At 41.0% G+C, this 24,902-nt stretch overlaps 1 protein-coding gene across 8 annotated transcripts in view; it reads left to right on the top strand.

Annotated features, from left to right (window-relative positions):
* ZNF521 (zinc finger protein 521) overlaps window positions 1–24,902 on the top strand; it is a 241,373-nt gene that overhangs the window by 206,976 nt on the left and 9,495 nt on the right. For all 8 annotated transcript variants that reach the window (XM_015855477.2, XM_015855470.2, XM_015855474.2 and 5 more), the window contains 2 exons: window positions 2,280–2,411; window positions 5,071–5,186. In XM_015855477.2, the coding sequence (XP_015710963.2) occupies window positions 2,280–2,411; window positions 5,071–5,186 (248 nt within the window). The remainder of the gene's footprint in view (window positions 1–2,279; window positions 2,412–5,070; window positions 5,187–24,902) is intronic.

Here is a 24,902-nt window from a genome sequence, read left to right as displayed (position 1 = left end):
TTTCCCATCTGCCCCAGGCGAGTGGGTGAGGGGATTTTTCAAGCCCTGTTTGTAAGTCAGATTTGCAACATAGGGTAATCAAAGTGGTTTTGATGTTTGTGACCAGGAGATCACCTCACGTCTGTGTGGTACAGGAAACACAATAGGGTCACATTTAATGGGGTTCAGTTCTTCTTGAACAAGTATAAGCGTTGTGTGCCTAAAATTAGTTTTGCTTCGGCATCAGGAGTGCATGCCTTTCTTCCTACTTTTTCCTCATTAGGTAAGGTGAAAGAAAGAAAGGGGAAAAAAAAAAAAAAGCCTTTTCTCTCTTCTGTAGCTCCTTATAAAAATGTTTCTTTTTAGGAAGTCTTTCTCCCCTGAAATGTTTGAAGAAATCCCTGTTCAGTGTTCCCATGCTCTAGGATGATTAGTGTGGTTCATTTACACTTCGCCAACAGTAACTCTGTGATTTGAGAATTGGCATCGATTATCTTCACCTTGACATGTGGAAGATCCTGAGATGGAGCTCCCTTTGTCCTAATTGCTTTGGCTGTGTGTATCAGCACAAACAGTTTGATGAAGAAACTTCACCCTGTAGGCTTTCTCACCCACAATTATCCTTTTCTGAGGACTTCCACTGTCCTTAGAACTATCTGTTCTGTAATGACCATGACAAGGATTTGGACATAAAAGAAATGATCTGATCATGTGGCACTCTGCAGGTCCCTTATAGATCATTGTCTATAAGTTCAGGGAAGAAGGGGCAGTTATGTCTAGTTTGTTAAGTCTTCATCCTCTTTTCAGTATGCTCAGTTCTTTAGCTTTCTCACAGATGTGGGTTGCCTGCTTGGAGATTATGGTGTACAGTCTGCCTCACCGAATACGACTTTCTTAGACATACAGACTGGTGCATGTCAGATCTTTTCCCTCATGCATCCTTTCATAGTGCTCGTGTGGGCCAAGCTTACTTTCACTCAGCAGTATAAAAAACCAAGACGTGTCAGAAGGGTCTGTCAGTGATGGTGGAGAACACAAAATCCCAGGCAATTCTTGAGAATCTGATGAAACATTCCATGATAAGGAAACAGTTGGCAGATAGACCAGGCTGCCCAGATCCACATCCAGCCTGGCCTTGAATGTCTCCAGGGATGGGGCATCAGCAGGCCAAGAGAACTGCTGTGTGCAGCACGGAGCATTGCACCCACACACAAATGCTTCCCCACATACCCAGCAGCAAGCATTAGGCATGACAGCTACTGGTCGAAGGCGGAAAGTGGGCAGCCTTCTGAGGTGTTTGGGCAGGCAGAGTGCTCACCTATGTGGCTCCTTTTCACCTGAGAGCTGGTGGAAGGGCACCGGTCACCCTGTGTACCCATCCTTTTGTTGGTAACCAAACCCTACCTTTACCTGCACAGTCAAAGCTGATGGTGTCGCACAAGGGTGATACACAGAAGGGTGATACCTTTTCTGAGCTGTGCTGCGGGAATTGAGGCTTCTGCAGCAGGGCTGGAAGCCACCTCTCACCTAACAGCTGTTTCTAAGTAGGACACAGACACTGAGCGGTCTGCAGGTCCTGCAGCACCCTCAGGAAGGGACCTGGCGAAGAGGCGCAGGACTTCCCAGCACAATTGGAGGAAATGCAGGAATAGGAGTCAGGGGGTGGGAGCCACGTGGCATTGACAGGAAAGCTGTGTCAGGAAACACGTGGAGACTTCCTGGAGCTGGCGTAAGGGGAAAATGCAAATAGCAGGATTTGTCAGAAACGGAGCTGGGAGACATTTTTAAAAGGCTTTATATATGCCCACAAGACTGGGATAGTGGAGTGGCGGTGATGCAGGGGTGGAAAATACCTCCCCTGCTATACTACTTGCATGAAACACTGCTGTCAGCCAGAGTGGCAAAAGGGTACACTTGGAGATTCTTACTTGTGGCTTGTGGGGTGGTGTGTGAGCAACATCCAATTCCTGAACTGCTTTGGGAGCGTTCTTGTTTGTGATCAAGTGCTTCCTCTAAGAGATGCTACTTCTGGTTCCATTCATTGTTTTCTACTGATCTCTAAGGCTCTGCTTTCCTATTTTGTGGCAATTGTTTCTGAAAAAGCTGTATTTTAATGCCCAGTTAAATTCCTACATGCTGAAACCTTGCAGATAAACACTTTAGCAGCTGTGGATGCTGTGGGGCATCCAGTTTCCTGAGCTGAGCAAAACAAAAACCTTGTTCCATTCATAGATCATGTATGACATGCTCTTTTCTAAGGCACATAGTGAATTTCACTTCTCCTCTCATTTTTCCCCCAGATGAAGGACTGAACCACGAATGCAAGCTCTGCAATCAGACATTCGACTCTCCTGCCAAACTTCAGTGCCACCTGATAGAGCACAGCTTTGAAGGCATGGGGGGCACCTTCAAATGTCCTGTGTGCTTTACAGGTAGGAGGCGATTACTGCTTGTCTCAATTCTGCTTCTTGTCGCCCATGTATAGCTCCCACTTATAATTGGCCCATGTGTTGGCTTTAGGTCAGTTTGTGCTCATTAGTAATACTAACTAGAAAATATTCAGAAAACTAGGCTTTCTGGGAGGGCAAGTATCCATCTATAAGAATTCAAGATCTTGAGTTGGAACTTTTGAGTTTTTTACAATTACAGAAGTTGTAATGTTACCTTGCATGTTGTCACACTCACTATCCTCATGTTCCAAACTTGCTGACATTAAAACTAGCCATATGTTCATGCTTTAAAGCTATGCATGTTTCATCAAACATGATACAACTCAAAGCAGAACTGCAAGATGTAGCCTGCACAGCGATGTTCTCCTCTGAACAAGCAGGAGAGCCCACTCCTGTGTGTTTGTTGGCTTCTGGTGTGAGGAAACACCCTTGTAATGTGCTTTAGAAAGCAAACCAAGCTGTCTTGCCACAAGTCAGGTTCTGCTCTTCCCTGACACAGGTTCAAGTGCAGAATAATCCTCCCCGAGTCAGTGGTGTTATCCAATAGTAAAACCCAAGTAAGAAAATAACTTGACCCAGTACGGCTAAGCGCTGCAGTGTTTGGGCCATAATGAGGAGCAGAAAAATGCTGTTGTTGGAAATGAAAACACATTAAAGGAATGCCTATGGAGTTATGCATTTCTTAAGGACTTCTTAATAGAACATTTTATAAAACAATAACCTAAAACGTAAGCTTTAGTATGTAGCTTACATGCATAATTTTTCTTTACAAGATGAAAATCAAAGATGATCAGAAATATGACAAAACACACTCTGGGTATTCTCACTTCAATGGCATGCTAATTCTGGAAGCCATTCAAAGTTTTTGTTCTCCGTTAATGGAAGTGAAGAATTTTCACTGATAGGCAAACAGAACCTCTGATAGCTTCATTTTACTCCTCTTTGTTTGGCAGCTCCCCTTCCAATACAACCTAAATACATACTATGGAGGAAAATGAAAATTGCATTCTTTGTCCCTCAGAATCAGTGATCACTGACAAATGTAACCTCAACTGTGTTCAGTTTCCACACATTTCTGCAGGTTATAAAATGTAAAAAGAAAAATTGTGTAGTTTATTGCACTGCTTATATCGGTAATGTCTGGGTATGGATAGTACAGCTATAAGTGGTTTGTCTACGTGGCATCTGCATACAGTATTTCTTCAGTTTGGCATTTTTTTTGTCTTTTAGTTTTATTACTGATTCTGCTATCTTTTTTTTTTTTTTTTTTTTTCCCTCTTGCCTTTGCATACCTGCTATGAAGTAATCTTTTTTTTTAGTGTAACACCATGGGTCTTAGATTTCCAAGTTTGGGAGAATTGTAAAGGCAGTATAAAAACTTGCACCTGTAAGGAGTACCCATTGACAATTCTCCACGTGAGCTAGATTCCTGATAAAAGTAATCCTTTAATGTTTGAGCCAGTAGCCTTGTAAGATGTGGTAAAGAGTATGGAGATAAGTTGATTCCAATCTGTGTGGAACACTTTTTCCTTTTTGCTGATGGGGTAAATAGACACCAAGCATTAATCATAAACAATCGTGTTTTATTAGCATTATGCTATTAAATTATTTCAGCGTGTCTTGCTAGAATATTAACAAGAAGTAAAAATCCCCAATATTAGTTTTATATGGAAAATGGAATCTGAGTCCCTTTTTTCAGGGTAATGAGAAATGTGATTAAAATGTATGACTCAGAACAACAATATTCTGATATTTTTTGTTGCCTTGCAATTAGAATAAATTTAATGATTAGGAGTGGAGTCAAAGTCAAGTGCCAGCATCTTTAATAAATCCTTTCCCTGCCTATACAGATTAATATTGTAGATGCAAACTTTTTTAGGTCACAGTGCACCAGGCATCCATCAGAAGTCAGTGCTGCCAACCCAAACACTGCCTCTGGCATATACAATTTAATTATTAATAGTATGTCTCCTAGGTAAACTGTTACACAGTCTTAGGGCCTTGTTTTGTAGTCATTAAAATTGAACATGTTTATATTATTGAAACCCTTGCATTCAGTGTGTAGGCAGAGTTGATCTTAAAGTATCCAAAGAGAATTTACCTGCAGTTCTGTTTCACATTTATAGACATTGCCCCAGTGTAGCTGTGGGATATAATTTTTAGCATTAACACATTTAAATACAGAGCTGTTTGTTAGCTTTAACTTTAGGCAAACACAGTAAACAGGACTTTGGCACCTATGATTTTCAAACGTGCTGGTTGCTAGGAAATAAGTTTATATGTGTTCGATCCAAGTGCAGTACGCATGAAGAAATAATTCTGAAGAGAAAATGGCATTTTTAAATCTTTAAACTTAAACTTCACTTGTTGTCCTGCTAGGGTCTCCCTTTGTTTCTTTCTTTTAAATTTCTTTGGAAGCCAGACATCTGTTTCAGTTCATTTAAAATGAAGAAGGATCATGCTTCACAGTTAAATAGAGTTTGTTGGTACCCTTTATAGCAGCAGAATAATGTGAAATTAGAGTATGCCAGCCTAATTTTACCTCTTGGAATTGCTGAGTGTTAATGGGAACTTGTTTATAAAAAATGCTTCACTTGCAATATGAAATAATGAAAAACTCATTGTTTGTCTATTATTTCAGTGTTTGTCCAAGCAAACAAGTTGCAGCAGCACATTTTCTCAGCCCATGGACAAGAGGACAAGATCTATGACTGCACACAGTGTCCACAGAAGTTCTTCTTCCAAACAGAGCTGCAGGTACACACTTGCTACCTGGGGGTTATAATAGCATTGTGTATTTGGTAGCTGAGTTTAGAGCTTTGCTTGCCATGACCTCCTCTGATACTTCATCATCAGGATGGGAATGAAGGAAGGATAAGGGAAATTGCAGGTAATTCAACTCCCACAGCTTCAAAAAGCTGCTGGCAGAAAACCACCTGTTACAGACCTGAATTCTGGGAGCTGCCTTTGGATTCTTTCTTTTTATGTCATTGTATCTCAAGATATTCTTGAAGAACTTTCTGTTAGTTGTCCATAGAACATTTATTCAAGGAGTGAAATGGGAAATAGTGTATTCTTTTGCCACAAAAGCTAACCACTGATGTGGCAGTGTAGGACTGGGGAGAAAAAAAGAGACCAGAATTTATCTTGATTTACCTACTGGCCAAACCCACTTCCCACATATCCCAACTTGTGATATCTGCCATGTGATATTAACATAGAATTAAAGAATTTTTTGACACTCAAGTATTTTTCAGTAGCCGTTAATAGTAGGAGCCCAACATGTCTAAGTCCTTTGATTGGGTGGGGTGTCCACAACTAATTTTGCTTTCATGGGTGCTGTATTTCAGCTCATCAGCAGAAGATGATGAGGCATATGCATCCATATGCTCATTTAGTATTTCAATTACTGAATGTTTTACATGCAGAAAACCCAAAACCAATATTTGGTATGATGATATGAGATACCTCTTTGAGGAAAAATGAAATAAGAGAATTTAATCTGTGCATCAATTTGATGTGTAGAAATTGAAGGTTGTGTCAATTGTATCGTATTTTTTTCTTTTTTAATACTCCAAATTTATGCATAAGAGCAATACAGAAGAAAGCCTATTTGATAGCCTTCCTTACCCTCTGTCTTGCTGTAGGTCATCTGGAGCATCATATCTGTGGCACTTCAAAGTGCCTGTGGTGTAACTTCTGTTTTAATAGATCCAAACCTGTTTCATTTACTGCCTGTATCAGATGTTAGTGCAAGCTCTGTCCCAAGGTGAGAGAAGAAGACAAAGAACAGAAAAAATAAAGATAAATTTTTAAGTTGGAAAAAAAAAAAAATAGTCATTCATGGTGGTGGACAGGAAGATAGAAAACTGAATTTTGAAGTCCGGAAATGGTCTGGGTTATATGGATAGTTATTGTGTTTGTGGGAAAAATAAAGTAGAAACTGGGTGGAATGAGGGAAGGTCAGAAACTCGTTCTGTTGTATTTGTTTCAACCACAGCATGAGGTTTTTTTTGAATCATTTTCTTTGCCTTCTTTCAGTCAATATGTTTGTGGTGTTGGTTTGTTTTTGGTTCTGGGGTTTTGTTCTTGTTATTTTTTGCAGGGTTGCTTTGCAAAGTATCTCTAATAAGCTGAAACTTCTTCAGAAAGAAAATATTAAAATGTTTTTGGCTTAGTAATTTTCATAAATTTCATTGTTCATCACTGATAAGTCAAAATGCAGAAGTATAAAGAAGTAGAGTGACAAATGGTGTCTGAAATGACAAAGGAGAGATTGCTAGGGAAGACAGACTAAACGGGGAAAAAAAATGATATTAAAAAATAGGAAGATGGTGCAAATGTGCAAAAGAGAACTGTGAAAAGAAACAGAAACAAGAGAACAGAAATGAGTCTTAACAGAAGAATTTACATTGGGTCTTAAAAGAAGCAAAGTAAGTAAGTAAATTTTGCATTCTGAAGATGCAAAATATACAGAGTTCCATGCATAATGCTATCACATAAGATCACCTCCTTGCTTATCTGTCTCCCTAAAATATGATCTTGTTTCAAAATACATAGGGTTTCAAGCAGCCACCTCCTTCTTTTTTTTTCTACAATAAAAACATATTTTTCCACTCAAAATTCAACCCTGCTGAAGACTCAGGGCAAGATTTTGCTGCCTCCATCTAAGCCTAGTTCATTAAACCTTCAGTGTAACTGGAGCACCAGGTTTTCTAGTGAAGGGCACAAAAGGATCTCCCCACAGAGAGACAAATTATGCTCTCCATTGGCTAGGTGACTATCAGTGTGTTGGTTGTTCCATTCTGCAGAAGGCTCTTAATAAGAACATATCTCCATACCCTTAGAGACAGCTTCTCTCTGGCATATCTGCACTGGCAAAAAGGGAAAGGTATTCATTTTCTTATTCACTTAATTCATTATGTTCATTATTTTAATTAACCTGGGTAGCCCCACCCCAGTTGACAACACACTGTGTTTAAAAAATGTTGTTCCGTGATGCCATTCGCATTTGCTAGAATCACTGGCTTGCTGCGTTTACCTCCAGTTCACCCGAGATGGTGAAAGAGCAGCAAAGCACATAGGCAGAGCTGTAGGTATTGACTTTAGAAATCTGCTTTCACTCAAAATACATTGATCTTAAGATCTCATTTAATACCTCTTCTAGGAAGCACTGCTTTGTTCAGGCTATCTACCAGCTGAAGCAGTGGAATCTTTGGCAACTAGCCTCCAGCTTATGTTTCTCTATCCTTTCACATTAACATGGTTTGTGTTGGGGCTTGCAGCATAACAGTGTGTTTATGCCCCCTAACAAGAGCAGTTTCTAGCTTTTAATTTAAACATGCATCTAAAGCACATCTCCCATGCATGAGAGATGCTAATCATCTCAGATTAGAAACCATGGACAGCACTCCATGGCTGTAGGGCAGAATAAGAACATGAACAAGACAGAACAGAACAGAACACAATAGCATAGGAGCCCTATCTTTGTATATAGTACAGATAATCAAAAGGAATGAATTCAGGGGTACAGAAAAGAAATGTGTTATAATGATGCTTGACTTGGTTTTGGCCCAGTGTGACTCTTTACCTTCTTTGCTTTTTATTTTCTGACTCCTGTTCCTGGAAAAGCAGGTGTAGGAAAATAAAAATCCTTACGTACTACACTCATCTCACCTCAGGGAAGTTACTATCTCCTCACTACCAGTGTTCACCAAAAAAAAAAAAAAAAAAAAAAAAAAAAAAGAAAGAAAAAACAATGAACATAAAAACCATCATGAAAAGTATCACTCTTTTTTAGAGATTTCCGTGACTTCACTCCAGACCTTTGATAGGAACTCAAGACAATCTCATAGTTCCAAGTTTTGGTTAGAACAGAGAATAAATCTCCAGCCTGAAAATCAAACCTGCAATGCATTACTCAGTCTTTAAGTTTAAATAATAGATTTTACATGAATTTACGTTTTGCTTTACCATCTTCTAAATGCTTGTGCAAACTGTTCCAAACAGAACTCTTAATAAATAATATGATAACAAATGTGTTTTGTTATACTGATTCTTAGACTGTGAGGTGGGAGCTACAATGTTCAAAAAACAGCAACAGACTAACTCTGCATTCCAAAGAGTTTACACCCAAAGTGGTGAAGAATAGTGGGAGAAACAAAGGTATAGATAGGTATAATGACTGATGCAGTACATGCATCAGTTTGTTGGCCAGCATGAGGCCAGAAACCAAGACTATATTACTGCTATCTACCTCTCTAGTCTCCCTCTGATTGCAAATTTAATTGGCAAAATACGTGCATTTCTCAAAGAAAACAAAGAAATTAATTTTAATTATTTCCATATCTCTCGTTTCCCACCTTTACTGCTTCTAAATGGCTTTGTGCTCCATAGCTGTTGAACTCGATTATTTTTTTTCTTCTGAGATTATACTACCTCTGCAGAAAGGAAGCAAATGGAATATATATATATGTGTGTATATATATATATATATGTATATATATTTAATAATAAAGCTGTATGCTTTAAGAGTGTTCTGACACTCTTAAGACTTTGGAATTTTCATACTTACCATGTGCTCTCAGTGTATGTGCTGTATTTGCACTTCTGGAATCAAGCTGAAGAAGTATGTCCTTAAAAATGCTATTCTTTAAAATGGAACACTTTCAATAAGACATGCTTCACATGATAAGGGCTTTTCAGAAATAGAGTCCTAGAAAAAAGCCTGATGATCTTTAAAATCAGAAATATATCTGGTATTTTATAAGGAAGCAGAAAGGTATTTGTTCTTACACAATGCCTGGATGTCTCCAAGAAGTTGAAATTCTCATGTTGAATACCTGACACGTGACCATATACCTTTCTATACAAATAAACAACTTTCTTCATCCATCATCTATTCTACTGAATTTCTAACTAATAAGGAAATAAACCTATAACTAATTGATTTTAATGATGAATTTTCAATAAATCAGGATAAAGTCATGTGCACCTACTAAAAACCTTCTTTTCCTGTTGTCATGCTATTTCCAGTGCCTGTTTCTTTTGCTTTAGTCTTCAAACTTTGGCATTTGAATGGCTGTAAGTACTTCCCTTGTGCCTGATGAGAAGTAGCTGCTATGACCTACTTCCAGCACTAATGTTCCTTCCATAGCCAACACAACATAACTCGGTGTTTATAGGGAGTCATGAGATGATCTTGTGGTATATTATGGTTCGGAATTAATGAGTTCATTTTAGATTTTTTTGTGTGTTGCTGGGTCAGAGAGGTAATAATGCTTAGTAGTAAGGCGGCATAATAGTATGGAGTTAGTATTATATCAGGGATGGTAGTTAGTTCAGAATATGATACCACCCAAGATTACGTGGCTTCCCAAGACCATTTTGCCCAGAACAAAAACTGTTTCTCTCTTAAGTGAATTAGAGCATTTAATTAACATTTAACTGATAACTAGTTATCCATTGGTTAGTTAATTGTCCCCAGCTTCACAGGCATGAAAACTAGAGCAAGAAATAATTGTATCAGCAGTTACTTCCCATCCTGTTGGAAAGGGACCTGGCTTCAGTGACTCACACCCTTGCTACTTCCCGTCTGGAGTCCATCAGCTCAGAATACCTGGCATAAAGCCATCAGCCTGTAGGACATTCCAGCCAATACAAAGAGCTGCCACAAAGTTCCTCAGTAGCAAAGGAGACCTGAATCAAATTCACCCTGTTCTCTTGGTGCTTCTCTATACCGTCTGCCTACACATTTGGCCTCTTGTGCTCTAAGACTTGGTCCTTAGTGTTTCTGATGGCCTCAGTCCAGTGCATCTCTGAGATCATCTGAAAAGTTCTTCCCATTTGGCAACTGGTTGACAGTCTTGCATTGTGAGTGTTTTTATCAAAGAGTCGAAGCTTAAATTGCACAGGAGCTAGAACCTTATTGTAGGCTGGCCCAGGAATGCAAAAGAGACTTCCACCACAGTTAAGTATGACCATGAATGTCCTCAGCTTATGCTTTCAAGAACACGGCATCTATAGGTGCCAGTATCCCTTCTCTCATATAAATATGTACCTGAATGCAGATTTTTGAACCTCCCCCAAAACCCCAATCCACAACAGAGCTTTTTCCAATCTGAAATACACAGTTCCTTCCCGAGGGAAGGGATGAAAGAAAGAATGAAGCACTCATAGCAGATGTTATTTGTGTTGTTTAAAACAGCGGGAGAACATTCTCAGCTCCTGGTGCAAGCAGCTGAGAGTGGAACTTACATGAACCAGAGCAAGGTAAAGGCAGCATAGGAGAGTGTCCAGAAGTTTTAGGTAACTTTTATGTATGTCCCTCTCTGAATGTTCGTGTTGGATTTTATTGTTCCATGGCTAGCAATGTTGAAACGAATTTTCCAGTCTTTACCTCTTTTCTTTAAGGGTTAAATTTTCCAGAGACCTCTGCATTGTAAAATGCTCCCAAAGATCTCAACATTTTGAAACAACTTTAAAATACCTTTGACCTGAGCTGAAACAGAGCTAAGCAAACTCTAGGCTGTTGAAAAAATATTGGAGTCTTGACTGAGACCACTACTGGAAATAGTAGCAGAGCTGTGATTCAAACCCTATATTCTGTCATACTGGGAGGCAGCTAAAAAAAATTGGTACTAAAGCTGGGCTGGGGTTACCTCCTTGCGTCAGGGGCTTTTTTGGGGCCAGCTGAGAAAGAGAATGTTGTGGGAATAGCACCAGCCATAGCAGCAATGACACCACTACCTTCAGGTAGGAATTATTTTGCCAATGACCCCAAGAGGATTGAGTCTGTGCATGTGTAGGTCCCAACAGTAAGTCTTGCATGACAACAGGGAAGGCATGAATAATTTATACTCTTTACACAAAAACAGGGATAAAACTTTTAAACCTGCAGGTGAAGTTACATTTTCAAGAATGTTTTCTTCACAAGGAAAAGGCCTCAAAACATTTTTTAAGTGAAATTGGAGATAAGCTCTGGCATTTCTAGGTCCCCAAACTCTTATGGCGAAGAGTGGAACAGAGATGCTGGCTTTCTAGGCCCCAAAGGCCAGGAGCCAGCAGGGAATAAGTTTGTCAGTTCTTCTTAAACAGAAGCCTACCTGAAATCCAATTAACAATCAAAGCTTTAGGCCAACATTTTTAAACTCAATGGCCTATTTCTGAGAGGGTGCTGAGCACCTCCAGCTGCAGTTAAGGTCAGTGAAGAAGTTGGTGCTGAGTACATCAGGAAATCAGGTCAAAAATGCCTGAAGATAGCAACCTTGTTAAAAGCATGGGTGCTGTGCAGCAACAGCCATCATTCAAGTTTTCAGCAAAACACTTTTTAATGCCTAAATACAGGCAGCAGGTTCAGTGATGTTGGCCTTAGTCTTTAGCAGGTTGCTTTTGTCAGAACAGATGCCTGGGAGTTGGGAGAGCTGGATTCTGTTGCGAGGTCTGGTACTAACTTGCTTCACTTAACTGTGCATCCTCTTTGTCTAGTGGGGGAGGATGATGATAACAATATGCGTGCCAGAGATACTAAGAATGTAATTAATGCTTATGTTTTGAGGGAACTAGATAGAGAGAGCTGCATGTATTACAAGTATTACCAGTTTGAGTGCTTTTTTTCCTGAGCCCTAACAGTGATTTCTGTTTCAAAGAAAATATGTGTATGTTAGCATGCACCGGTGTGTGCACAGAGGTTGCATGTATGCATGTGATCGTGTCAACTGCATTTTATTTCTCTGAAATGAAACCATGCTCAAAAACAGTCCCTGGAAATTCTCAAAACCCTATCAGATAAAGTATATCTGTACATCTTCCAAGATTTCAAACATCCAGGTTTATATTACTGAGACCTGAGAATTCTTTCTCTGGAAGGGAGAATTACTTCCTTTGCAAATTTTCTCAAAAATGCAATGAAGAGATGCGTGAGGGAGGCACTTGTGCATTAGCTCATTAAGGACTTACCTTCAAAGACTTTTCCTGACAAGTCTTCAATGTCAAACTTTAAATACAAAAAAAAACAAAACACAAAACAAAATAATAATAAAAATAATAATAATAAAAAATCCCAAGAACTTTGAATTCCCTCTCAGCAGCCACTTTCCCCCTGGAGATCCAGGAGTGTTACAGCCATATTAGGTTTTAATGCGGTAATTCATTTCCAAATAAGAAATTTCCAGTTTTGGAGCTGGTGAGTTCACTGGCCTTTGATTGGCCTATTCAAATGTAAACACTCTCTGTGAGTAGTTCATTAATCCATGAATATTTACAGCACAGTACAAGGACTACCAAGTCCCAAGTGACTATGTTTTATAGGGACCATTTTGTTTTAACTAAATAGTGATTGACGATAGTGATGAGCTGGGTATTACCGGTTCTTACTAGTCTGCACATTCTCCATATACTTGTAAATCTATATCCAACTATCAACCTGTGACACTTTCTGTGCTGTTTCCTGTAAAAAAAAAAAAAGCAGGAAACAATGAGTCCACATCTCCTGTGCGTTCCCCAAAAGGATCTTCCTCAGATTTTTAGAACAATTGAATCACAATTGTCTCAGGAATTCCAGACCCTGGAGGTTAGTGAGAGGGTCTGGGGAATGAGAGACTTCCCTTTAGTCAGGGAAGAGGTGGTCTGTGAGTGCCTAGGCAACACTAATGTTCATAAATCCATGGGGCCCGATGGGGTGCATCCACGGGTGCTGAGGGAGCTGGCAGAGATGATTGCTGAACCGCTCTCTCATCTTTGAGAGGTCTTGGAGAATGGGGGAGGTGCCGGAAGTCTGGAGGATAGCCAATGTCACTCCAGTCTTCAAAAAGGGCAAGAAGGAACATCTGGGTGATTACAGGCCAGTCAGACTCACCTCTGTCCCTGGAAAGGTGATGGAACAGGTTGTGCTGGATGCCATCTCCAAACAATTGGAAGAAAAGGAGGTTATCAGGAGTAGTCAGCATGGGTTCACCAACGGGAGGTCATGCTCAACCAACCTGCATCAGTACAGGTTGGGGGATGACCTGCTGGAAAGGAGCTCTGCAGAGAGGGATGTGGGTGTCCTGGTGGACAACAGGTTGGCCATGAGCCAGCAGTGTGCTCTCATGGCCATAAAGGCCAATGGCATTCTGGGGTTCATTAAAAAGAGCATGGCCAGCAGGTAGAGGGAGGTGATCCTCCCTCTCTACTCTGCCCTGATAAGGCCTCATCTGGAGTACTGTGTCCAGTTCTGAGCTCCCCAGTACAAAAAAGACAGGGATCTCTTGGAAGGAGTCCAGCGGAGGGCCACTAAGACGGTGAAGGGCCTGGAGCATCTCCCTTATGAAGAAAGGCTAAGTGAACTGGGTCTTGGAATGGTAAAGGGAGGACAGTTGGACTGGATGATCTTATAGGTCCTTTCCAACCTTGTGATTCTATGATTCTATGATTCTGCATCTGTTTAGCCTTCAGAAAAGAGAAGACTGAGAAGGGACCTGATCCAGGTCCATAAATATCTTGGATGTGGGGGGCAAAGTGGTGAGGCCAGACTCTTTTCAGCAGTGTGGGGAGGCAGGACAAGGGGAAACAGACAGAAACTGGAGCATAAGAAGTTCTGCACGAATGTGCACAAGAACTTCTTTACGGTGAGGGTGACGGAGCACTGGAACAGGCTGCCCAGGGAGGTGGTGGAGTCTCTTTCTCTGGAGATATTCAAGACCTGCCTGGACACCTACCTGTGTGACGTGGTGTAGGGAGCCTGCTTTGGCAGGGAGGTTGGACTCGATGATCTCTGGAGGTCCCTTCCAACCCTTACGATTCTGTGATTCTGTGATTATGATCTGTGTTTTCGGATACTTAGATGACATTATTGATTAAATTACTGAATTAACTGACAAAGATGGCATACCAGTTAAATGATGATATTGCTTTTAAATAATTCATTTTAATCTTGAAAATGAATTCAGACTTGTGGAACAGCAGAGTAGCAAAAGAACTGGAAGCTAAGTATAACGTCCAAAACAAGTGCTGAGCTATGCCCACAAAATACCCATACAAAAACAAGCAGAAGTATATATATTCCTTCTCTTTCAGGAGGGATAGTCATATTTAAACCTGTGTGTACTTGAATATATGTCCCTATTTTGCCTACTCCTTCCTGTTCATGCTCTCATATGCCTTTTGTTTTATTTTATTTAAAGGTTTTGTTTTGAGAATTGGTTCTGGTGTTGTTGTTTTTTTGTTTGTTTGTTCATTTTTGTAAAATATGCATTATCTGTTTCTGAAAAAAAAAACCACAAAAAACAAAACAATTGCAACAACAAAAAAAGTTAACCAATAGTTTGGGTTTGTTCACCTTATTGTCTGGTATGATCGATATTAAATATTTTCTAAGAAACAGAAAATATGGTAATTCGTCATGACTGTAAAGATTGTGTCATGCAAATATTAAGTAAAGTTTGTTGTCTCCAGTCTGAAAACAGGAAACACTGGTGATCAGAGGATAATCTCCATTTTCCTTTGTCTTCTTAAGAGTTGATTCAGTAACATAAAAATGATGTTATATACCAACATGAACATTAGGTTTCTGATTGTCTTAGCTAACGGAACAGCAAAATGTGCAAGCTTTCATCCTAGAGAAGCAAATCATGAGTTGATGCAGAAAAGAAAATGCATAGAAAGGCAGAAGAGGAAAACAAATGGCTAAGGAGGAAAGAGATTATGGGGCGAAGATAGAAATGAGATAGAAATAACAGTGGTTGCAAGGTCAATATTTTTCTGCTGAGTGATGCTGATAATAATGATAAGACACTTGTAAAAATAAATTGTGATAATAATAAGGAGAAGTTCACTTATTACACAAAGGCCAATTTCTAACCTCAGTCCTTAAAGAAACCTCTGTGACTATCAGGGAGTCCTATTGCAGACTGAGGGCAGGAAAAGCAGTAAATTTATTCCCTGACCCGCAAATAATCATTAGAAATGGAATTCTGCCCTTTGCTGAAAATGAGTTTTTATCATCTGTGCCCTGAACATTTCAGCCCACACCTCGTCATTAGTCAGATCAGTTGGCTGGTACACCTGGAGTAAGCAGAAGAAATAAGCACTGTGTTCTCGTTTGAATAATTTCCCTGGTAGATCAGCTCCGTCCTCTTAATTGTCCATCCATTAATTTCTTGCTAATGTAGTTGATATCGATGACTGATTTTCTGTGCTGAACAGGAAGCACCACTTCTTCATTCTAGGATGCATTCCTTCCTATGACTGCCCTGCTGTTAGCTACCAGTAGCTGCCATTATATTATCTTTCATCTGGCCCAGAGCTGACAACAGATGGCCATCTCCGGGACTGCCATCAGTGTGACTTTATGAAGCATCCAGCTATGGTGTACTGAGGAGCTTCATGGCCAGTTCTGCAAATCTGCCTCCCTTCCCCCAGCCCTCTGCTGGCCCCCCCTCCCTCCATCCCCATGAATACGCTCCTCGTTCCTGGCTCCACTCTCCACTGGTCTTACAGATTCCCAACAAGCAATGGCACAACACTATGGCTGGAAGCTTGCCGTTTGAGACCTGCCCCCTCTTTCCACCGTAGTGCCAGCAGAGGGTTGCCATGGCTCTCATGTACCTCAGCATCCTCACTCCTCAATTTTTCAGTGCACAGGCAAAGGGGCTCAGGAGCAGCAGACCTGCCACCCTCTAGGATCTGCAGCCTGATCTTCCCATCTTCTTCCATCACCGAGCTTAGCTCAATAGCCCTGCTTCTCCTCAAACTCAGGGACTTGGAGAGAGGGGGGGGGATGTTTGATCTCGGTTTCTTAACGTTCTGTAAGACATGCTGCCAAACCGAGATTGGAGTATATTAAGTGTGAAGGAAGGTAAAATATCGATTAGAGACACAAAATGGAGAAAAGTAGAGAACTCACAGTCATCCTGATTCCATTGACATGTTAGATCATTTGGAAAAGCAACTGGGCAGCTGCTGTGCGTTTTGGAAACAGATATACTGTTTGCTCTTGACAGAGGTTTCCAAAGCAAGATACCTCCGGAGCTGAACCTGTATTTTAAGAGAAATTCACATTTGTATCCTTTATTGTGATATTTGCAGCAAGTCTACAGCTAGTAACAGTCTCTGCCCTGAAGCTATGAAGGAAGAAGGCTCCATTGTTGAAGAGAGATCAGCCTTCCTTCCCTATGAAAGGCTGAGATGCAGGAGGGAAGATGAATAGTGCTTAAAAGCAGTGCTTGCAGTGCTGTCATTTAGAACAGGAACACTGAGGATTTAAACGAAAGTGAAAGGCACAGTAAATGAATCCTTTAAAATCGGTCAAATTTTCAGCCGCCTAAAATAACAAGTTTTCTCCATTGATGGATCCATTGAGTGGGAGGAAAGTTGGGAGGGGATGAATTCCCTTAGGGAGGAGGTGCAGATAGTTTGTGAAAACAAGGTGTGGTCAGTGATTCATAAAGAGACACATCCAGGAAACTCCAGTAAACAGCAATCTTGGCTCCAGAGTGGTAGCTTTCCCTTTTTTCTTTTTTTCCTCTCTTTTTTCTTTTCTCTCTCTCTTTTTTTTTTTTTTTTTAGTTTATTTCCTTTTCTTTTCTGAGAACATCAGCGTCGTCCTTTCCAAACATCAGTCAAAAAAGACTCAAATGCAGATAGCTGCACAACTGGAGCTGTTCCTTACAAAACCCCAACCTGGAGGAACAGCTTTGAGGTTTAGTTTTGCTACCTGTTCTCAGGGTCAGGTTCACCATGCTTTGATCAGACTGAGACCGAGGTATGATTTGGGGTGGAAAAAGAGTGCGTTTTTGTAGGCTCTCCTGATTTTTTATTTAAGTAGAGCTTCCTTTGTGTTCAAAGCTGAAATGAATGTCCTCCACCCTGTTAACAAGAGGGAAAGAGAGATGATTCAGGCCTTGTGAACCAACACTGCTGAGTTAAATGCATTTCTACGTGCAGCTTTAGTTGTTTAGCTGTATTGTTATAGGCTCGTTTTGCAGAAGAATCGCTGGACATAGGCGCTGATTGTGGGTGTATTCTGATCATCTGCTTGGGGGTACTCTAAGTCGGTGCATACACTGCTTCCCTCTATACTTTGTGTGTGTAGATGTGTAGTATGTGATATAAAGAGGCCAAAGTATTGTAAAATATTAGTGGTACATTTTGCTTTGCTTTGAGTTTGTAAAGGTGAAAGGTGACTGTGCAGGAAAATGGAACAGTATATTTGCTGTGAGACAGGCACTAAGAACTCACTCCCATGCTCAGTTATAATTCATGACTGTACTGGTGGGAAGCCCTTATCCCTCTGTGGAGTTAATGCATCTCTACTGTAGCCTGCTGAGAGCACCCTGTGTCCCCTCCCACCATCTGTGCATTCACTTGCGTGCTTTCTCTCTCTCTGCTGTGAGATCTCTTGGTGTTAAAACTGTCAGACTACTACTGCCTGGTAAAGGTGGCTTTATGATGTGTATTAATGTTGAATTGTCATTTAAAGGGTGAGGAGGTAGGAAAGGGATATGTTACCATTTGTTTTAAGCTCTCGCTCAAAAATGCTGACGAGCAAACCGAAAGGTAAATTTGTTTTCTTCAGACAGCAAACAGCTTTGAACAGCGTACAGAAAATTCCACAATGTAGGGTAAGACCTATTAAAGGCAAATGTGTCTTTGTTCCCAGTCCGAGCATATTTTGTTGTTTCTTGGTACAGGAGGTCTCTGCTTCCATGTCATGATCTGAACCAATAGCACTGTAAATGGAATAATATTTATTTACCCGTCAGCTGGTTTAGCTGACAACAATTTTGTTTTCTAAAAGTTGCCCTTTTAACAGAAATGCTCTCTTGCAGGCTGCAAGTTAATTGCCTCTGTGCTACCTGAGACTTGAAATTCATGTGTGCTCTAAGCTGGCACAACCTGACTTAAATAGGTAGGATAGAAAGATTTGTTATTATTATTGCCGTAAGGCACTGCCAGAAGACTGGTAGGACTGTCTAGCTTAGAAAGAACTGAACTTCTTTCACAGAGGTTTGAGATGATGCTTTATCAACCTGGCACCTTGCTGCATGGATAGATATTAGACTCAGAATAGGGCTAAAGGACCGTGTACCTGACTGTCACGGCAATATTAATTTGCAGGGTTTCATGAATGTAATCTTATGTCTTCTGTTGTTTGTATTCCTTTAAAACTTATAAATCAAATCCAGACCTGGAATACCAGTGTATGATCTTAACAGATGTGCTGCCGTAAGGGACCTAGTAGGATATAAACTACAGAAACAATTTTTCTGTATTTCAGATTCCTAGCTTATTCCAGGGAGATTCAGGAGCTGCGGGAGTAAGGTGGAAGGTCATGCATTAGGATGGTAGCACCCACCCAGCACTTGATGTTTGGTGTAATTGTCAGGAAACCCACATTTAATGGTTTTGTTATGCAGTCATAGCATCCTACAGAAGTTCCAGAGCAAAAGTAGGGCGAGGATGACTTCTGTAGCTCTGTGGCCAGGTTTTCTTAGGTGAAAGATCACTTTGAGATGACACAGCTGAGTAGTCAGGCTGAAATCCTGGTTGGTATTTTATTAATTTTGCACCAAGATAAATTCTGAAATTCTGACAAACTCTGTGACAGGTGAAATTCCTTCTTGCAGAATCTGCTCAGCAAGAGGCTGCTCATTTCGTTCTGTTCGGAGGCAGGCAACAGGAGGGCAGCTTTATAATCAGCCCTCAGCGGACCCCCAGCCGCCCCAGAGCCTTGGACTGATTGAATAACTCCTGGGCCTCTTCCCCTAGGCCTCCATCAGCAGGGGTCCTGTGGAAAGCAATCTCCCGCAGACTGGCACTGAAGTGAGCTTTAAACTACTATTTTCTGCTCTCCAGAGGAGCCTGGAGTACTAAAAGATAGATGGACTGCAGATATTTTATGAGAAACTGTCAGAAGAAGAGCAGAGTAAATGTTTTTTTTCCTTCTTCTTGGAGTCACACACGCTGCAGCGCTGTAGAATTTTTCCCAGCATCTTTTGCTGCTAATGTTTGAAATTAATTGGTTACTAACCTTAATTTCCCCCCTCTGCCTCCCTCTTCTTTCTCTTTTTTTTTTTCCCTTCCTCCTCCTCCTTTTCCTTTTTTTTTTTTTTTTTTTTTTTTCTTTTCTTAAATATTCACTCGGAGGCCCTTTGCTTAACCACAGTTGCAGAAAATCAGTACCATTTGCACTGAAATATTTATAATGACAGAATGAAAAATTGGATTCATTTTCTGGCCTGTAGCCGAACAGTCTGCAACTTTGTGCGGCATTGTTTAGCATCTCTCATTCCTCCCTTTCACTGGGGTCGTTCTCAGACACACACGCACGCGCTGCCCATGCTTCAGAGGAATGCTTAGCAAAACACAGAGCCATTTTTAATCTCAGCCTTGTGAAAACAACTTGTCTCCAACCTTGCCACCATCTGCGGGGGGAAGCAGAGGGGGGAGTGCACAGGAAATGAGTTGACTCCCTCTTAAAGGGGAGATTATAAAGGATGACATGCAGTAATCTGCTCTGTGCAGCAAGGCAGAGTAAGGCTGGGGTGCAGCAGGTTGCCTTGGTGCCTTCCTAGGGAGGCATGGCACTGAGCTTGGGGATGGGTAGCACTCCCCGCTAATCCCTTTTCTGCTCTTCATTCCCCCAGTGGCTTTGGGAAACTCCTTTTGTGTGTGGACATAGTCTGTGCCTCTAGAGTGCTTTTCTGCACCTCCAGCAACCAGAGGGTGCTGAAACTGCACGTATTCACTTCCCTCAAAGCAGTGGTGTGAAGGTGAAATGGTTGATGTTTGCAAAGTGCTTTGAAAATGGAAGTGTGATTCCTCGGGCTCCAATTTGCATCCCCTGCCAATATAAAAGGTACCTTTAGTCAGACAGCCAAAGATTCTCTTAGTATGTAGCAATTCCTGTTTATTTTGCTAGCTGGTTCTCTATCACTCCCTTTTGGTCCTTGCAGGCGTGTCTCGGGCTCCGATGAATTCCAGGGATTTTTAATTGATGTATCAGTCCCCTGGGGGCTATTATGAGCTGGCGTAAGGTCAGGCAGCCTTATGAATGCTTTAACTTGCACTGAGGACTATGCTGGCCCAAGTTATGAACATTCAGGCCACACAGATTTAAAAAAAATATATGGAGGTTGTATAGGAATTAGTCTGAAAATGTCAGAAATTTATCAGAGAATGGTAAGTCTCTGTAGATGTTGGACTGTAATGCAGAACTTAATAGAGAAATATATCTCTGAACAGTGGTGGTTCCAAAACCCTTAGAAATGATTCTCTGGTGAGTTCTGTAGACTGTTTGACAACTGTGTTAGTTTCTGGAAAAGCCCTGTGGCCAAAATATTAATCCCTGATGCCTAAAAAGAGACACCTGGAGACTATCCTAGGCTACCTAAGGAAGTAGGTTGGATTTGGGAATCAGATTCTGCAAGGTGCTGGGAATCTCCTGGAAATGTAGGTACCAGAAATTGCCTCCCAAGGTTCAAAAGTGTCATCCAGCCGGCTTCATTCATATGCAGTTCATAATATAGCACTATTGCTATAATGCCTGCTACACACCAGGTACTCTTATATAGCACTAAATTCTGATCTCTTCTCCACACCTCTCAGCTGAGCCTGAATTTTTCATTTGATTTCTTCTGTCAGAGCTTCAAAATGTTGTCTCCCTCACAGTAGTGTTAGGAGCAGAGCCGAGCAGGTGTGCCTGTAAGCAGTAGGAAGGGACAGACAGCTGCTGCAACCATCACCACAGCTTGGTTAGCGCTGCGCAGCATTCTGCTCTGTAGTTCGGAAGCAACTCCTACTTTTCATCTTTCCCAAGTTTCTTACCAACTTGCAGATTTGCCTTTTTATTGTGTTCCCAAAGCTAGTTTGACAGGTCAGCCTGAAGTGATGAGCGTTCTGACACGAAATGCGTTGTGGCTCAGAAATGTTGCCTGCAGTTGTTTTACTGTAGCATTGCTTTGATTTGAAAAGAACTTTCTACAAAGTGTTACGTTTTAGGATAGAGCAAAAAAAATATATCTTTTTTTTCTTTTTTTTTTTTCTTTTTTGTTAAATCCAGTATTGTGCTGCATGTATTCCAGAGACTTTCTGCTTAGCCCTTATAATTGCTTTCTGGTTTTCTTCTTCTTTGTGTATGCAAATGGAGAACGCTGTATTTTTTTGTAATTCTTAATAGTTACTGAAAAACAGAAATAATAGAAACCAGAAAGTCTGCGAGCTGTAATTGCAGATATTAAGTGTGTTTTCGAACAGACATTTTGAAAGCAGATCACCCTGACGATTTAATGACATTTTAAGGAAAAGCCAAAGCCCCCAGAGCAGCCTCTTTCAAATCCAGAAGTATTTATCCAGTCGATCTGACCAGAACACAAATATGCAGTGTGTAAAAGGCCTCAAGATGCTGAAAAGACTTGCAGGGAGAGTAGGATATAGACCACAGAGAAGTGGCAGCGCAGAGCTTGCTGATGCTGGTGCTACAATGCAGAACTGTTATTGAACATCAGGGACTGACAGAGTAGCCCCCAAACAAATGTTTTATCTCAGTGTTGAAGGCAGTTACTTCCTGGGAAAGTAACTGCTGTTTGTAACGCCAGTCTGTTTACTGAAGTTAGTAGTTGATACTTTCTGCCAAGGTGAGGTAACAGTGAGAGCTTTAAATGAGAAGTACCACTTGTGTGAGGCAGGTTCCCTGGCATGCTGCCTCCTGCCCCTTGGAGCTGGCGCTGTTGCTGAGTGAACTTGTTTCCCAGCTTACCTTTGCATTGGTGTGAGTGTGCACTGCAGTGTGATGAATCTCCCCCTGGTAGAGAAGATTCTGTTTGTTGGAGGGTTTTTGTTTGTTTGTTTGTTTGTTTTCCAGGATCAATCTAATACTTCACTTTAAAGAGTTATTTTAATTAGGTGAGTTTTATTGTAATGAATTAGAATTAAGTTGGAGTAGCAAATTATATAAAACCACGAGGGTTATAGATTGGCCTCACCATAGCTACAGCACATCTTTTTGTAGAGGAGTTAAAGTTCTGTATTTCAGACAGTTTGGTACTAAACACATGCAGCAAGTGAGTGGAAGCATTGTCTCCTGTTATCTTCCCTCCTTGGTGTGATTTTTTTCAGCTGATCAGAAAATTGTCACACTTAAAGACAGCCCTAAGAGGCAGCAAGGGGTGTAAGCAGCAGCTGCACCAGGCTGGTGCCCCCAGCAGAGAGAGCCAGGGTGACAGCAGGGCCACAGCATTGCCAGGGGTGAGGGGCATCTCTTCCACTGTCAGTACAGGGCCAAGGCTAACTCTAGTGGCACATTTCACTTGCAGTGTGTCATGGCAAGCTGTGTGACAGGAAGCAGAATGACCAGGCTAGAATGGTGTTTTGTAGGATGATGCTTCTGTCCTCAAGGGGAGGGGGAAGAAAAAGGCATAGGAGGATAATTCCTTGTGTTGTCCTTGTTTGAGAGGGTGGAAAAGAATTAAATGAATGACTTGGACTTACAAAGGAGTAAGACTTCAATGCCTTACGCCTTGTATAGGTTCTTAAAGCAGGCAAAAGTGAGAGTAAAATTCCTCCCATTTAGCTGTGGTCACATTTCACACTTCTCTTCCACAAAAGCAAATGGCAACAAAACAGAAGACAATAGAGAATCTGGACTTCCTCATTTAACAACTAACAACCACAATGACAAGCATCAAATTTTATTATCCTACTACCATATGTCAGTAAACACTCAAGATTTATTGATTTACAGTGTATGTCCTTAAAAAAATCAGAGAAGTGGTGACTTTCTAAAGGGCATAACAGCATTCTGGTCTTTAAAAATAACCTTCACAACCTATTGCTTCTTAAACTGAAAAGGAGGGAACTAGGATGCAGTTATTATGAGAGCACAGCATTTCAACATAGCATTATTAACTGTCACTGGCTGCAAAAGGATGAAAGCAGTCCTTAATTTACTGACAGGCATATTTGTAATTCACACTCATACCAACCCTGTCACATAGTCACTGCTCCTTGCTTAACAATCTGTAGGAATAGAATCATAGTCATAGAATTACTCAGGTTGGAAAAGACCTTAAAGATCACCAAGTCCAACCGCAGAGACAGTGAGAGGCCCAGTCTGGGCTGGCACAGTAGCCAGCTGTGAAGCTAGTCAGAGACCAAGAGTCATGGGACCTCTGCTATCAGCTCGGGATTCTTTCATCATTACAATCAGAGCTGACTAGTCTGGCTTTCCTTACACACTATCTTGAAGGAAGAAATGCATCAATGTAAAACTGAGTCTGAGGCTGACTATCAGCATTTCAAAGAGAAGGAATAGTCTTTCCTTTTCTTTCCTGCACATTTTAGAATGAACACACCGTAGATGAGGCGACATGTTTTCACCTCTATCTCTTTCTGTCTTCTAGATCCAAAGCATACCATTTGGCTTAAATATTCCCTTGCCTGTATGTACACTTGCCAGCTGATAACCATCAAATAGGATTTCCACACATCAGGTTTTTAAACCTGGGCTGGTTCATGCTTTGCCTTTAGCTGAGTGAAAGCCATGTTAGACATTTGATGTTAGTGTTGGGCTGATCCATAACCTCCAGTGTGCTGAGTCCTGTTGTACAAGGCAGCACACACTGGCTTCCAATGTGCAGGAAATCCAGATTCCAGGCTGCCCCTTTGTCACCTGATAAGCACAATACCTAGAGTTGTGTCACAAAGTAGGGGGGTGAACCTGACAATCGATATAGTGGGGGATGCCTGTGTAATAAGAGTGCAGACAAGTTACTGTGCTTTCCTTTCATCTTGTATCGAGAAACTTGTATTTTCATTGGTAATTTCATTCAGACGAACTCTTGTACATGCACCTCTGGAAAACTGGGTAGGATCATTGTTTTAAAGGTTGCCCTTTGCATATAAATCACAGCTCTGTGTGCTTCCCCATTTTAATTGGGTGACCTTTCGAATCCTAAGGATGGGAGCTGAAATTCTGGACCTGCCAGTTAGTTTAAGGTTTGAAAGCATTTCTCTGATCCAGCAGCTACTCTGCTGTAAGTCAGAGAGCCCAGAACAGGAATGTGAGAAGAAAATGATCTACTTAGAAAGCTCCTTCTTACAGCTCATAGCAAACTGCACCGCTAGCTGAATAGATGTGTGTAAAATACAGGTTCATTTGTCACTTTAATCCCTGCAAAGACCTATCAGGATTCAGTGAGTATGAGATAAACTGGAGGAACAAGATACATGCCACGTTTCCAACAGGACATTTCTGTGCAATTATCAATTTAAGCTTCCATTATTTGTCACTAATTACTGCACTGAGCTGTTAAATATTTAGTAGGAGTTTGTTTAATTGGATTTGACCTATAAAGGAATCTGTACGCAGTGTAGCTTCAGTTCCAAGAGCCAGTTCCTCTCTCCCAACTAAAGGTGAATTTGCATTCACATGAAATGAACACGCATTGTCAGGCAAAGAGTTTTCTGCTTTTGTTCTGATTTTTGCCTCTCTCTTTT

The sequence above is a fragment of the Coturnix japonica genome, chromosome 2, assembly GCF_001577835.2.
Source record: "Coturnix japonica isolate 7356 chromosome 2, Coturnix japonica 2.1, whole genome shotgun sequence".
NCBI lineage: Eukaryota > Metazoa > Chordata > Aves > Galliformes > Phasianidae > Coturnix > Coturnix japonica.
The sequence above is the reverse complement of the archived record's forward strand: the minus strand, read 5'-3'. Positions and strand labels throughout refer to the sequence as shown.